This window comes from Oryza sativa, chromosome 4 (genome assembly GCF_034140825.1).
Source record: "Oryza sativa Japonica Group chromosome 4, ASM3414082v1".
Taxonomy (NCBI): Eukaryota; Viridiplantae; Streptophyta; class Magnoliopsida; order Poales; family Poaceae; genus Oryza; species Oryza sativa.
This window is the reverse complement of record NC_089038.1, coordinates 19,115,388-19,131,629: the sequence shown is the minus strand read 5'-3', so window position 1 is coordinate 19,131,629 and position 16,242 is coordinate 19,115,388. Positions and strand designations below refer to the sequence as shown.

Below are 16,242 nucleotides of genomic sequence, written 5' to 3'. Positions count from 1 at the left end.
TCCTTTTATCTCCCTAGGTATAATGGCGCAAAGCATTGTCCCACCAAGTCACCAACTTGCAAAATGCACGAAATCAATGTGGTTGTGAATCGAAGGATAGTGGACTGAACTTCTTGCACATATATATGGGCATGGATGAAGATGGTGCATACTATCTTAAGTCTTATCTTACATATCTAGGGGCTGTTTAGGGGAGCTTAAGATTCTAAGAAATAGCTGGTTGGTAGCCAGCTTCTGAGAATCTGTAAAAGCTGGGTTTCTCAGGCCAGCTTCTAGTTTATTTTCTGGATTCTACAGCTACAGCTTCTTAGAATCTGGAACAAAAGTTGAATTATTTGGGGGAGCTTCTGATTCTATAAGAAGCTAGAAGCTCCCCAAACAGACCCTTAACCATCCATTTCCGGTGTATACGTGAATAACGTATAGTTTAGCTTGAATCCTACACTCTTTGGCCGCATCTTGCCGTCTTTCTCTCATGCTCTACTTAATTGGGAAGATTGATAATTGTGAACCTCATGTGCCCACGACGCGACGAATGGTGATCGCATGCGTTGCACGTATGATAATGTCACTTTTTTTTTTCCTTTTTGGGGTTCAGTTACAATATGTCAGAATGTGCCACTATTCTACACTATATGTACCGTTCTTCTCTGTCAGGTTCTTCGAACTATTTTATATAATATGCCTCTATTTCTCATTCATTCCAACGGGGACATCTCCATGTTCTATGGGACCAGCAGTAGTTGAGGCCTTCTTTTTTTGCTGGAGGTTCAGATGAATCATGCACGCAAGAAAAACAACGAATTCCCCTGTTGCTGGTTTGGACAAATAACGCCCACAGACAAGACTCTTCGACAGGCGTACTTCCAATCATACATACTATACTTTCATGCCGTATTCTACATCAGTTTTGCTAGTGGACAACACCAACGGTTTCAAAAAGACAATGATATGAGATAGTACGTACTTCTACAAGATAAGTACTCTCAATTGCGTATTATTGCAAGAACAGCAAGGAGAAATACCATTACCATGGTAACCTGACAATGAAAACAATTACAGGAAAAAGAAATTACTGTGTCGAGAGTAATCAAAGTGTCGAACTCAAACATGATGGCCGTGAATCTTCTTCCATCAAAACTAAATGCCAAAAACTAGGCAGCGTTTGCCAACAGAAGGATTTACAATGTCAAGCACAACAGAACTCCATAGCACGGCCACAAAAAATAGGCCAGAAAGCATACATAAGTTGGTACACTAGAGGAACTCGCTATTAAAGGCCTGCACATGCTGTGTGATGGACCCTGAAACTCACATGATGACAAAACACCATGGGAAAGGAGATAAAACATCGTCAAATCCTGTACATGGGGAGTAATAGAGCTGGTTTTCTTCCACTCCTTATCGGCCATTTTCAGGAGGAATGGCTGTTTTACTCACAATGCCCTTGCTAAAATAGTCTGCGACGACAGAGAAGCCATCCTTTGAACCCCTCAGCTGCCTGAAGAAGAGATCATGGTCTCTAGCGTTATGTTCTAGCTTCTGCTTTGCCTCCATGACAGATCTATATTCGGGAGCACATTCTGGGCATTCTTTCTCATTGTCCCCAAGGCAGCGAAGGTGGAAGGAGTGCATGCACATGAAGTGGACCGCAGGAAGGTCAAGCGTAAAGGTGCACGTCGTACACTTGCTAAGCTGAAAGACCTTTGCGTTTGTCTTGAGGTCTTCTATCTCCCTTTTCATCAGTTCTGTCTCATCCTGTATAAACAAAAAAGATGTTATCAATCGTTATCTATTTGTTATCGTTTCTATGTAGGTTGTTGCTGGGATTTAGTAACGTTTTCTGTCATCTTTCCAAATAAAGGATGGCACTCATCATTGTTAAGCGCTAACAAATTATTTATCATGGTAATTATGTCAACTCAAATATATATTACACACAAAAAGTAACCCGTGGTGCAAAGTGTGTATCAACACTCAAACAGCTGGTTAATCATGCTACACTGCATGATTAAATAAATTCTAAGGTCATCAAACTGACTAACTGAGAGACAACATACACATGGAATGTGTGATGCAAAACAAATTGCTGAACTCAGTAAATTAAAACAAATTTGTCCTGAAACACATTTCAACTGAAATCTAGTGTTTAAGTATATCCATACAAAGGTTCATCACATGGAAAGGCACCTTGTGAGACCACATGCCAATAGCTGTGCAACAGCCACATCTAACTACAAAGTTTAGGACATTGACTATACAGAGTACAAAACTGTATGAAAATAATTTAATGACTATATCAAGTATGACAGCTCAAACATATTTTAGTGAAATATATGAACAAAAAATCCTCTAATATTTGTATTTTTGGCTTGAACATGTTTTGTATTGTATCTAGCACCAATAGAGGAAGGCTTTTCAATCTTATGTTGCAGCAAACTAAACTATTAATGGATACCAATTCCTTCTCCCAACTATTGTAAAAGCTGCAAGGAAAAAGGTAGCACAGTTAAATTGCCAACCTGGTACTTGTCAATAGATTTCCTATCTTCTTCGATTAGCTTTGATTCTTGCTCAAGTTTGCGGGCAATGTAATCCTTGACAACTGACAGTGTCAAGCATGGGTTTTTCGACAATGTCTCTAGCACAACAATAGGAGGCAAAACATCCTCCTTTTCAATATAGGTCAATACCTCCTTGACCTCTTTAGAGCAATCTTCCCCAAGCTCACTAAAATATTTCAACAGATCACCCCAAAGAGATGGATCCCCACCTTGAGATGAATCTCCTAGCTTCTTACAGCAGGCAATTAGACCCTCGTGATCATGAGCTTGCTTGTAGCAACTAATAACTTCTTTGAATAGTTTTAGTTTCTCATACAGAAACAATAGCCCATCTTTGAATGCATTTGCATTACAGATGATAAGAGCAAGATCAACATCATACAGAGGATCATCCATCTCAGATGTCCATGCAGACTTGAGCAATGCAAGCCCTTTCCTTTGCCTATCAACAATATCCTTTGCGACATTCATATCTTCCTTTCCCAGATTTCCTTTCTCCCTTGGGCCAGATTTATAGCCATTTGCAACTTCTTTACCTTTTCTTTCCTTACTATTCTGCTCCTCAAAGCCATTTTCTTGTGACATAGAAGGGAAACTTAAATCTTTTGATATATATAACTCCAGAAGGGTGTTATGAATTTCTGTTTGAGCAGGTGAGTCCTTTACTGCTTTGGTATAATTCTCTAGAAATTCCATGAGATGTTTCGGGCTGTGTACAAATATGTTTACAAAGTCCATTGGAGAAGGTATCATAAGCAAATGCATGCTATTTGAACCTCTTCTTGTCATAGGATCTCCACCATCTGTACAGAGTCTCAACAGTATTTCAACTGTTTCAGCAGGTCTATGCTCCACAAGAATTTTCCCATACTCTTTTACAGTAAGACCTGCTTGATTCGCCTCAAGGCTAGATATATACTGCAGTGCCTCATCATATCTACCAAGATCCTCCAGTAAAATTTTCAAATACAACTCATGCCTCCCAGCCTTTTTGGCAACAAACATAGCATGCTCATGATATCCAGCTGCACGACATACTCTTATGGCAGTTTCCACATCAAACTTGATTTCACCTACCCCATCTTCATCTTTGATGAAATGGTTAAGCTTCTCCACATCTTTCAGTTTAGTATAGCAATTCAACAGAAGGGTGGTGTGGTCTTTGGATGCTAACCCTCGATCATGTAACTTCTCTAAATAGTTTGTGAGATTGTAGATGCGTTTTGCATCAAGGAACTTCTGTATAACATATGATGGTTCAAGATGGCCAATGGTGTGGATATATTGGGACATGGCCTCATCATATTCCTGTTTTCCATAGAGATGGTCACCATACTTCCTTAGAACCTCAGCAGTTGAAGCAGGATCGGCCTGTTGACTTTGTACAAGATTGATTGCGACTGTATACAGATTTTTCTTAAACAACATATCAAGCTTACTCTCCATATCTTTCTCTCCAATGCAAAGAATCTTTTTATCGCTCATTATCAGAATAATATATCCCCACTCAGAGACCAAGTGTGAAACATCCCCCACTGGCATGCTATGTGCAATCAACCGATTCTTAAGATCATATACATTAAGAGTATTCTTCCGGCTCCTCTGATCTTCAATAATGCATAGTAAATAGCCCCGAAACCATCCAACAAACTTTTTCTCACCATCAAAGGCCCAGCAAGGACCTCTACCATCAATTTCATAGAAATACACAGCTTCAGGTCTACCAATAATCAGATCCTGTATAGACGATAGATGGACATAAGGATTGCATTTCACCAAGATCCTAGTGAAAAATGTACTGGGAACAGCACAGGCATGAATGCAATAATCAAATGCATGTGGAGAGACCCATGTCTTGTAGCTAGCTTGCAATAAACTATAATCTATTATGGGTTTACATGGTTAGTGCCAATTTTCCTATGCATTATTTCACAATTGTACACTGAGGTGGTTTCGAGCAGCCACAAGGCAGGGAAAACAGGCAGTCACAAAGGGATCTAGACTTTGCGTCACAAGAGTCAAGCTACATATTGATTTTGGTTAGCCGCAGAGCTAAGTTAGCTGCATCTATCCCTTAGTTAAACTTGGTCAGACTAATTTTACTTTAGTATGATTAGTGTATGTGCCTTTGCCTTGACTTTACTTAAGGCTGTCAGTCTGTGATGAGAAGAGATACATACATAACTTCCATATAACATAGGGGATGGTGGCAAGTGTATGGTTAGTCAGTCACCACAATTCGCATGCAATTTTTTGCAGCAAATGTGAGGCTGAGGATCCCATATTTTTCCAGGAACACATTAGCTTATCAGAAAACTACACAAATATCATGGGTAAGTTGGGTCAGATTACCAAACAAGCCCTAAATCAGAGAGAGTTGCAAGCAGATTTTGAACAACATGTGTATAACTATATGATTAGAGGGGAACGACAGACAAACATGAACAAAAACAGAAGATGACATCCTTACCATGCGGTCACTCATCGCCACAGCATTGGTCTCACAACCAATCTGATCAAGCGTTTGCCTCCTCGGTGGATGATCATGCAAGCTAAACAAGGTTATTGAACTAGGAGTTACAGCAAATAACTGGTGTGCTTGCCCCTCAACTCGGAAACCAAGACCAGTAATAGGTAAACTGGTGCCATCCTCGACTTGCAACATGAATCGCGTGATACGCTCACGTGCGATGTCACCTTTGATGCAATAAATGGAACCATTGTCCAGTCCAATCGCAATTAGCAGTATAGGAGGTGCTTCTTCTAGAACCACAAAAGATGTAATCTGAAATGGTCCGCAATACATGATAATTAGATTAGAGCTAGAAAAAGGATGTTAAGTACATAACATAGACACAAAATTTCGCAGGAGAATTTACCTTTGCCTGAGGAAATTGCTTAGTGAAGATGCGCAAAATTTGAACACAGAAAGGACTTGTTGTACTTGAACCTTCTTCTTGTACTTTATCAAGATCGAAAACTTTTAGACAGATTGCTGACGATAGTGAAGATGGCTGATCATCATCGCCAACCGTGATAAGAACATTCCTTTGCTGCTCAGTTGTTAAATACCACAGTTAGCTTCTATTATCATGATAAAACAATGCAATTAGTAAATGCAATACACAAGAAGGCATTAAAAATAATACTAACAACCAGTACATATTTAGCAGGCATATTAGTGAGAAAAGAAAAGAAAGCCATTTTGTCTATAAGACATTAAGACTAAAAGAAACAACTAATGGTACTTGCAAAACTATCAGCAACCGAAATTTTATTCTTCAAACCCTGACCCTAAGCCTCAGAGAACCAAATGATTCAACAAGTTACTTGCAAATTGTATACAAAAATGTCTCGCATTGTTCAGGGTCGTAGGAGAGTGCGCCCGCTACTCACAAGTCAAAATTAGTGATCGATTACATATCAATGGCTTCTTTTACCCCCTAACTATACAGGATCCAGCACGATAGACAACACCGGAAGCAAATCTACCGGAGAATTGAATCCTGAAAGGGATCCCACTATCCCAGTACCTTGAGCTGCTGGAGGAAGAGGACGGAGGAGGCGTAGGCCTGGAAGCCGTAGGAGAGGCGGAACCCGCGGTCAAGGAGCCCCACCGTGCCGTCGTCGCAGCCGACGGCGACGCGGCCGCGGCCGCCGGAGCAGCAGCTGACGCGGGAGGCGATCTCGCCGGGCACGCCCCGCCCGGCCGCCTTCTCCTCGAAGAACTCGAACTTGCGCCACTGGTACATCCCCGCTGCCCGAGCAGAGAGAGAGAGGGGGAGCCCGCCGGAGGGAGGGCGGAAGGCCTTTCTCCGGCGAGGGATCGCTGCGGCGGCGGCGGCGACCGGCGGAGGAGGGGCGTGCGGCTCGATCGCTGGGTCGGATTGGATTGGATCGGACTGGATTCGGATCGGACGCGAAATCCTCGAAGTGAACTCCACCTGTTCGCAGACTGGGCCCAAACCGGCCCAAATATATGGTCCATATAGTTGGGCCTAGTTGGGTGGGCTAAAAATTATGTCTATCCGGGCGTGGTATATGGATGGATGGGCCTAGTAAGAAAAAATGTTAGGCCATTCTCAGCGATGAATGGCAGCAAAAGCAGAGTGCATGGTTGATTGTACAATTTCTTTCCCTTAGGCTGGATCGCAGCATAGAAGCAAAACATTGATGCGAAGGATAAGAGCAGGTACAATAGTAGGCTATTAGCCAGGTATAAATATATTTTAATGAGATAAACGATAAGAGAGAAGAGCAGCAGGCTACAAATCTATAGCCAGCTGCAGCACGGACTCCAATACACACTGTGTGTATGACAGGTGGGACCATATATTAATAGTATAGTAAGCAACTATTGTATGAATTGGCTATTAGATTGGCTATAGATCAATTGGAGCTAGTAGTGGGCGGTACTATTAAACTTGCTCTAAGCGATGTGGGAAATATTTTGACAATTAAAAGCAGGAGAGGAGGAAGAACATCCCCTAGCATCTTTAGCAAGTTTATCAGCTAGCTTATTAAGTTGTCTTGGAATCCAATGGACTCTTAATGATCCGGCAAGAAAGCTTGGATTTGACTCCAAATGGGCAGTAGAATCCAATGTCCTGGATCCTCTTGAAAGTTCTTTTTCCTAGCCGTGTCCGCAAGAGTTGAGCAATTAGTAAGGAAGACTGTATCTGCAAAGTTCAGAATCAAGGCAATTTCCATGGCTAGCTGCAAGGCTAGCAGTTCAGATTGCAAAGGGGATTCTGCCAAATGACTATAAGCTTTGATAAAAAGAGCATTGTGAGTGTTAGGCAAATGGAAGAAGATTCCAATGCCTATTTTGTTATCATCCCAAGAAGCATCTATATAACATCTATTTCCTTCCAGCAACTTTTCCATTCCTCTCTCCGATGAAGATTGCTCCATATCATCATCCTGCAAATGAGGTTGCTCAATGTAGGAAGCTGATCATTGCCTCTGCTGCAAAACAAACTTGAGATGGCTCCTGAATTTTACCCTAAAACTTGAGATCATTTCTAGCCTTCCAAATCTGCCACATGATTGTGAAGATTCTATTTAAAGTGGCTTTGTTAGAACAGTTATTGGAAATGTAAGCAATTATGTGAGCCATAGAAACATTATCAGAGAAAATATCAGTGCGGAGATTAATGTCAGAAATCATCCAAGTGATCTTGCTAAAAGGGCAGCCGAAGAAAAGATGAAAATCATTTTCAGGCATACCACAACGGAAGCAATTCGGAGAGATTTCACTAACCCTGAAATTTAGCCTGGTTGCAGTAGGCAAGGCTCCCATCAGCAGTCTCCAGGTAAAGATTTTGATTTTTGGAGCCATACATTTATCTTTTCTTACCTGTTTCATAATCGTTTTTAACTTGTTCACTTACCTAGGCATCTTGAGGAGCTTCTCTCTTCCAGATTTCTTTATATGCACTTTTTGAATTACATTCTCCGTTAGATGTGAATTTCCAGCAAAGCCTGTCTGCTATATTATCTTGGATAATTGGTACCTGCAAAATTTTGTTGACTACCTGTTGCTCAAAGACGGAGTTCAACTTCTGTATATCCTAGCATTTGTCTTATGTCCAGAGATCTGCAACATTATTAGGCAATTGAACTTGCATAGAGTCTAGTTTTAAGAAATCATGGATATCAGCATTTAGATCACACCAAGGTTAGCTCCAAACAGACACACTTCCATCAGCTAACTGCCAAGACACAGAATCCTTGAGAGTTTTCCTGAGATTCAGAATCGAGCTCCAAAAGATAGATTTGGGAGAATTCTTAGAGGCTCTCCAGAAGGAAGTATTTGGGAAATATTTACCTTTCAGGATTTGAGATACCGGCTCATCAAGCTTACTGACTAGTCTCCAGGCAGCATTTAGAATCAGGCTCCTGTTCGCCATCTGAATATCTCTTATACCTAAACCACCATCCTGAACAGGTTTGCAAATATCAGACCAGGATTTAAGGCAGAGAGGCTTCTTGTCCTGACCCTCCCTCACTCCTGTCCACCAGAAGATTCTGATGATAGAAGTGAGTTTGGCAATGATCTTTTTGGGAAGGAGGGTGGTAGCCATGTAATAAACAGGAAGGGAGGCAAAAACAGTTTTGATTAAGGTAAGCCTACCAGCATGGGAAAGTTTGTTAGCCTTTAGATTAGTAAGCTTGGCTTTGAATTTATCCACAATGAATTGGTAGACAAAAATTTTTGTTCTATTAGTGACAAAGAGGGGATGGCCCAAATGTTTGGTATTGGAATCAACAGAAGCAACATGGAAGATGGTTTTGATGGAATTCTGGATGTAAAGAGGAGTGGATTTGCTGAAAAGGATGGCAGATTTACTCCAGTTGGGAGTTTGGCCTGATTTGTTGCAAAAATCCTCAATGATTTCTTTGATTTTTCTTGCTTCGATCTCAGTAGCTTCACCTGTAATGATTAAATCATCTGCATAAAGGAGAGAGTGAATGGCCGGCCCCTGAGGGCTAAGTTTAATGCCTTTCATCTGATTATTAAGGAGATCCTCATTAAGCTGATCAGAAAGCTCATTAAGAGCCAACACGAACAGATAAGGAGAAAGAGGACAACCCTGTCTAACACCTCTATTAGCATTGAAAGCATCATAAGATTGACCATTAAAGGTCACATAAAAGGAAGAGGAGCTGATGCAACCCTGAACCAAATTGATGAAATTAGAGTGAAAGCCCTTCTTTTTCATAGCAGAAGCAATGAAATCCCATTCCAATCTATCAAAAGCTTTGGAGAGATCAATTTTCAGCAGAAAACCTTTGTTTTTGAAAGAGTTAAGACCAAAGGAATGAACAATTTCCTGGGCAATAATAATGTTATTTGCAATTCTTCTCCCAGGAATGAAGGCATGCTAAGAGTTAAAGATTAGGTCAGGAAGTTTACCTTTGATTATGTTTGCAATGGATTTGGCAATGATTTTGTACATCACATTACAAAGACTAATGGACTTGAAATCTGCAGGGTTAGCTGGCCTGTTTTTCTTAGGAATGAGGACAATATTGGTTTTGTTCAGTTCTTTGGGAAGATTACCTGTGTTATAGAAGTCTTCAACGAGCTTCATGACGTCATCTTTTATCCATCCCCACGCCGCCTTGAAGAAGGCTACATTCATCCCATCAGGCTCAGGAGAGGCATTGCTCTTCATGTTTCTGATGATTTGCCAAACTTCCTGTTAGTCCGGGCATTGCCAGTCCATTTGGGCTGGGTCATCATTACCCGAAGAATATGTACTCGGCCTGTTAGTTCTGTCTGAACAAAAGAGATCAGTGAAATAATCAATGAAAACATTAGCAATGTCATCAGGGTTAGTAACCAAATGATTATTAGACATGATAGAAGTGATTCTATTTTTCCTTCTTCTCTTGATGGCGGCTTGATGAAAAAATGAGGTGTTTCTGTCTCCATCCTTGACCCAATGCTTCTTGGCTCTTTGCCTATGATGATCAGAGAGCTTCTGTAGGAGAGAGTCGTGTTTGGCAACTAGCTCTTTCTCCTTCTCCACCTGCTGATGTCTGTCATTGGAAGACTAAATGTCTAGGATTTCTTGTTCAGTGTTACTACCTCCGTTTCAGGTTATAAGACTTTCTAGCATTGCTCATATTCATATAGATATTAATGAATCTAGACGTATGTGTGCTTAGATTCATTAACATATATATGAATGTGGGTAATGCTAGAAAGTCTTATAATATGAAACGGAGGAAGTAGCAATTTGCTGTTGAAGAGGTTTCTTCTTTTTGCTCCAAGATAAGAGATTGAGACCTAATTTCTACGCTTTTAAAACAAAAGAACCATTAATTTTGTCCCAGCTATTTTTGGCAAAGTCATGAAAGTCATTCTCAGTTAGCCACCAATTCTCAAACTTAAATGAATTTTTTGGTTTTCTGTGAGAAGGATTAAGTAAAATCAAAATAAGAGCATGATCACCATAAATGAAAGGGAGATGATAAATAGTAGTATTAGGAAAATTAGCACACCATTCAACATTAGCCAGGCATCTATCTAGTCTTTCATAAATAAGATCTCTACCTGACCTTTTATTAGTTCAAGTGTAAGCAGGGCCATTATAACCCATATCCATCAAGCCCACATTTCTCAGATGATTACAAAACATGGAGATACGATTAAGATCAGGGAGAGCATTACCATACTTCTCCCAAGGGTTCATAATGTCATTCAGGTCACCCATACAAATAGTAGCACGGTGATTACTTTGATTAACAAAACTACTAATCTCCTGCCAAATTCTGCTAGAACTATGATGAGTAGGATCACCATATATACACAAAAGGTTAAATAACATGAGTGGCCTGGGACCTGAGTCTGCCACTTCAGTAGCATAGTTGAAAAGACCGGACCAGTGAGTGACCCAGTCAACCTCCTGTTCACCGGTCCGATGGTTAGATCGATGGCTAATTGATACTCCATCCGTACCAAAATATAAGAGATTTAGAAGGGATATGATACTTCCTAGTATTACGAATCTGGACAAAGAGACTGTCTAGATTTGTAGTACTGGTGTTGGTGACATGGGGGCGAGGGTATCGTGACTAGAGGCTTGGGTAGCCGCGGTCACCCACGTGGCCTGACCCCCTCGGGGGGGTCGGGCCCGAGGATGATGTGGCCACCCCTCCCTCTGTCTCCCCTAGGGGTCAGGCCGCCCCTGTTTCGGCCCCGAGGGCTGGGGCGCCCCGACCCCCCGTGATTTTGGCGCCACGTGTATGGGTTAGGTGAGCACAGCGGGGCTCACCTAACCGCATTTATTGCGGGTTGGACGAGCGCGCCACGCCGCATTTAATGCAGCGCAGCGCACGCTTATCCGGTCCGTGACCGGTCGCAGTGTGTGACCGGTCACAGACCGGTCAGATCGCGGGTTAGGTGGCAACAGGCAGCCTGTCACACGCCTTGCCCCGTCCCGTCGGAATGATGAGAGCCTCCAGGCACTCGTCCCTAGCCGGAGCCGGCGTGCTAACTCCTGGAGTTGGTGTGTCAGTCCCGGCCAGATTCATTCCAGGCTTCATCGCAACCATGGCAAGGAAGTCATTGTATGAAGAAGGGCAGACGTGCGGCATGCTAAACTGACGCGCGGTGAACAAGAATGACCGGTCTGTGACTGGTCTGACGCCGGTCACGTCATCGGCAGACAACCGTGTTCCCACGTTGCATCTGCTTCCGGCGGAGTGGAGGTAGATATGACCCATCCCATCGGAGGGTCATTCGGACAGCGGCCATTGCAAATCTCCACCCATTAATGAAGGAATGACAGGGTTATCCCCTATGTCAGGCGAGTGACGGCGCTGGGCCTCACTCAAGGACAAGTTGTGATTTAGCTTCCAGGCGAAGGCGCGAGCCAAGTCTTGGTCAAGATAGGGTGGGTCCCCACCCAAAAGAAGAGTAGGTAGAAGTGGTGCATGTGGTATCCCCTTGAGATATAAAAGGAGGACCTTGCCCACCGAAGAAGGGGGACTCTCAGACGACACTGAGGATACCTGAACTCGTAGAGGAGAGAAAGAGGAAGAGGGGTTCTAGAGCCTGAACTCTCTTGCTCTCCGGCTCTCTGTAACTCCTTCACACACAGATCCACCAGAACACAGGAGTAGGGTATTACGCTTCTCAGCGGCCCGAACCTGTCTACATCGCCCGTGTCTTGTGCATTTGCTCTCTCGCGAACATTCCACAGATCGAGGGTGAAGAACCTCACTTAGCGCCCCCGGCCGAACCGGCAAAGGGGGGCCTGCGCGGTCTCCCGGTGAGGAGCCCCACGCTCCGTCAACTGGGTAATGTCACATCTCTCCAAAATACATTATATTATGAGTCGGAGGGATTACAAATGCTTTATATTTCCATATCAGCACTAACAACCCAATGCTTGGATCGCTACAGGAGTCAACTTCCAACCCACCCACTTGAGTTCAACTCCCCACCATTCCCCCTTTTGTTGGTGATTTTTGCCTAAATATCTAGTTATTTCGAGCATTCGAGTTAAATGGGCCTTCTTCCGGCTTATTTAAACAATTCAGATGTCTAGGCCAGTCCGACCAAGACCAATTTATCACGGTTCAGTAATCAATGCCAACTATGCTCAGTAGTAATCAATGCCAACTCGTCTCTCTCCTATCTCTGTCGTCAATAACAAGAGTATTAATTTACTGGAAAAGCTACAAATCTATCAACAGTTTTTTCTCTAAATATATTTCGATTTCTAGTCCATTGATCTTGTGTTAAGATCCGTGCTAGTTGTATGGAGAAATAGAAACACAGCAACCACAAGTGTGGGGATTCGATCCCAAGACCATGATCACACACATCACTTCTTAACAAAGTGAGCAATCAGACAGTTTATAGAATTAAAACTAGAGTGAATTCCACTTTGGACTAGGTTTAGTTACATATGTTACAAAGTATACCAGGCATAAGTAAGCCTTTTTAACTAGAACTAGGTATTGTTACCAATTTTGCACCTTGTACCGGTGGCCCACATTCCAGTAGATCTTTCTCCTTCTTCCTCCTCAAAACTCCCTGAGCCCAAGTCTATCCATACCGGTGAGCTTGTCTCTTCAGCCAGTAGAAGCAAATAGCAGCCGGCCAGCTAGCCCTCTCGGGCCCACTCCAACTCCTGTTACACGGCCGGCTGCGGCCTGCAGAAGTGCCAGGAGCGCACAAGACGAAGAACAACGAGATTGAATAATTGAATCAATGCATGCATATGGCATGAGAATGGTGCAGGACAACCACTGCATTATCAGCTCTCCTCCAATTGTCTTGGACTTAATTATTTCCTTCAAATTGCAAATCGGGAGTGTCGCAGCCCTCAGCGGAGGTCGAGCGTGGCTGCAGCGCTAGTAGAGTTTGAGCGTGCTTAGTCTTCTCATCCAGCCTCTCCTCTCTCCACCTCAAGTTTGTCTAGAGCATCTAGAATAAATGGAGATGAGGCAGGATAGATCAAGCGTGCGTCGGCAGGAGTTGTTGAGAACAGCGGCAGTGGAAGAACTGGCCCAAAGTGAAACATTAATATAGACTTCCCTGGTCCAAAGTGAAAACTTAGTCCTATCTCTAGTCCAAGTTACAATTTAGATAAAAAATAGTGGTCCGATATGAAATTTACTCTTAAAACTAAAATTACACCTAAGTTAGTTACATAGCAATTACAGTATAATTATATACAAATTATATTTGAAGACGAAACGAGCATGTAGTTTTCGAGTAATTGTGGGACACATAGCTGGAGAATTTATTTATTTATTGAGCCGTCTGTAACAACAAAGTTTGAGCCGTACGTACGAAAGCACGCACGCAAGTGATGCGAGTTGGCGCGACGGGCGACGGCGGTCGATCGCACAAGCTTTTGGTTTTGCTTGACCGGCCCCGCCCGGCCGCACCTATTCGTACGCTGGTTTGGCCGCTGAAAACTTCCAAAAGAACCAAGCTAAAGGCTAAAGCCGCTTGCACGCACGTGTAGACAGGAGACCACCTTTATTAGGGTATGTACGATGGTTATCAACAGTGGTTTAATTCTTTGCATTGCTAATTAGGAATACCTGTTGTCTGTTGACATGGAAGAAAGAGAAAGAGGAAGAGACAAACATCGTTGTTATACATAACAACGGCTCTTAATCGAGATTTCTAATGGGTGAACGATCGTTCTAGGCGATTGGTTTTTTTTTCTTTTTCTCTCAAAGTAAGTTTATACGCCTAAAGTTTACACATCTAAAATTTATCCACCTAAAGTTTGTAAAGCGAATGTTTATAAGTCAAAAGTTTATATACCCGATTCAAATTCAAATTTGAATTCAAATATTTTATATTTTCCTCTTTTAGTAAGTTTATACACCTAAAGTTTACACATCTAAAGTTTATCCACCTAAAGTTTGTAGAGCGAATGTTTATAAGTCAAAAGTTTATATACCCAATTCAAATTCAAATTCGGATTCAAATATTTTATATAAAAATAATTTCTATACATAAAGTTTATGTGTGCAAAGTTTACGGTATAAAGTCTATGCACATAAATGAGAGTATTAGATTTTTTTTTCTAATTTTATTTACTAACTTTGTGTTTTTTTTGAATTTTATGATGAAAGGAAAGAAGGGAAAGGAGTATAGGGGGAGGGGCGGGTTGATCGCTTCCAGCGATCACCCACCCATTAGCCTCATCCGCTCTTGATCACTATAATATAGAAATATGGTTGCATGAGGGTAAAAAAATGGAAAGAATATTAAGAAAAGGAATATTTTTTGAGATAATGATTAGAGTTTTTATCGTCTTAACTATTGTAAAGACATGGTCTCTAAATAATCTTATAGCATTGTTTAAGAGACCATAGTCGTCTCTACCATTGAACAAACTCTTAAGCTTTCTTTGATATACATATATACCACTCCCTCCGTCCCTACATATTTGACGCCGTTGACTTTTTTAAACATGTTTGATCGTTCATCTTATTCAAAAACTTTTGTGAAATATGTAAAACTATATGTTTACATAAAAGTATATTTAACAATGAATCAAATGATAAGAAAATAATTAATAATTACTTAAATTATTTGAATAAGATGAACGGTCAAACATGTTTAAAAAAGTCAACGGCGTTATTTAGGGACGGAGGGAGTAACAATTAAGCGTGTCATCAAGCGACGCCGGCCATAAGCTGGCTGCTATATATACTCTACAAACACATGTATGGTCAGTATGGATAGCCAATTAAGCAAGGAATAAATCGAACGAATGAATACCATGGGCTGGACTGGCTAAAGGTTAGGCGATGATCTGTTAGCTCGATCCTTCGGTGATCTCCTTTATTTTTGCTAAAGCTGGTACGTGCGTGTGGTGCGTACTACTGACCGGTACACCTGACCAACTCAATTGCCTTTGTTCCCTTGGCTGAGTTGCAGTGCCTGTAGCTACAGAGTACAGACTGGGACAATGGTACGGAAGCACAGGAGATCGATGCGCCTCTTGCGAGTGCGGCTGTCACGGAAAGCGGCCATAAACGGCCCTCAGAATAAATTAATCTTGTATAAGGTATGATATATTTTAATACGTATAAGGTATAATATATTCTAATACGTTTTTATCCAGATTTATAGTACTAAGATAATTTAGTCTGCATACTGCAGCGGTCTGAGCAAATGCTATATATTACACGTAACTGCTTTTTAATAGCTGTAGCCCCTGTTTTGCTGGTTGTTACAGACGTTGCAGGGGCTGCGAGGAGGCCAGTTGATGAGCTCCCGAAAAAGCCGCATCCCTCCATTCCTGTCGATACAAAGGAGGCAGCCAGCGAACATCCATCACCGCCTTGATCGCCGCTGCCTGGAAGGCATCAGAGCGGTCGGGGATGCGGATTTAGGAGGTGCCGAAGAAGAGGAGATCGGTAACGGTGGGGTTGAAACCAAGATAACGAGTGGGTGCAAGCCGACTATAAGGAACTGACCCCTCAATGTCGACGTTTGCGAGTTCAGGGGCCATACCTCGTAAGAGGGTCGGACGACGGCGGCACAAGCTATGGGCTCGAGGCTCCTCATCCTCTCGCCTCGACACCGCGGCAGTTGTGAAGACTATAATGTGATAAGGATGGGCGGAGGTTATGACAACAGGGAGGGCGTGACCTGATCTGGCGAGCCCCGTCCTCTTTGGTGTTG

The 16,242-nt window shown here is 42.3% G+C and overlaps 1 protein-coding gene across 2 annotated transcripts; it reads right to left on the bottom strand.

Moving 5' to 3' along the window:
- Positions 1-1,114: 1,114 nt before the first annotated feature.
- LOC4335642 (vacuolar protein-sorting-associated protein 11 homolog) lies at positions 1,115-7,967 on the bottom strand. 2 transcript variants are annotated; one of them, XM_026024881.2, is made up of 5 exons: positions 7,828-7,967; positions 5,444-5,617; positions 5,035-5,349; positions 2,523-4,301; positions 1,115-1,758 (listed from the first exon to the last, which is right to left on the bottom strand). In XM_026024881.2, the coding sequence occupies exons 1-5, from the start codon at positions 7,930-7,932 to the stop codon at positions 1,402-1,404; spliced, it is 2,730 nt and encodes a 909-aa protein (XP_025880666.1). In that variant the 5' UTR covers positions 7,933-7,967; the 3' UTR covers positions 1,115-1,401. The 2 variants fall into 2 exon arrangements, with proteins under 2 accessions (XP_025880666.1, XP_015636902.1); XM_015781416.3 differs by lacking the exon at positions 7,828-7,967 and adding an exon at positions 6,098-6,468.
- Between the last annotated feature and the right edge of the window lie 8,275 nt (positions 7,968-16,242).

Excerpts from the sequence above, each read along its gene's own strand:
- LOC4335642 (XM_015781416.3), bottom strand. The coding sequence starts at position 6,316 with ATGTACCAGTGGCGCAAGTTCGAGTTCTTCGAGGAGAAGGCGGCCGGG. Across the intron at positions 5,618-6,097 it reads TCTTCCTCCAGCAGCTCAAG|CAAAGGAATGTTCTTATCAC; the intron begins GTACTGGGATAG and ends ACAACTGAGCAG. Across the intron at positions 4,302-5,034 it reads TGGCGATGAGTGACCGCATG|GATCTGATTATTGGTAGACC; the intron begins GTAAGGATGTCA and ends TCGTCTATACAG.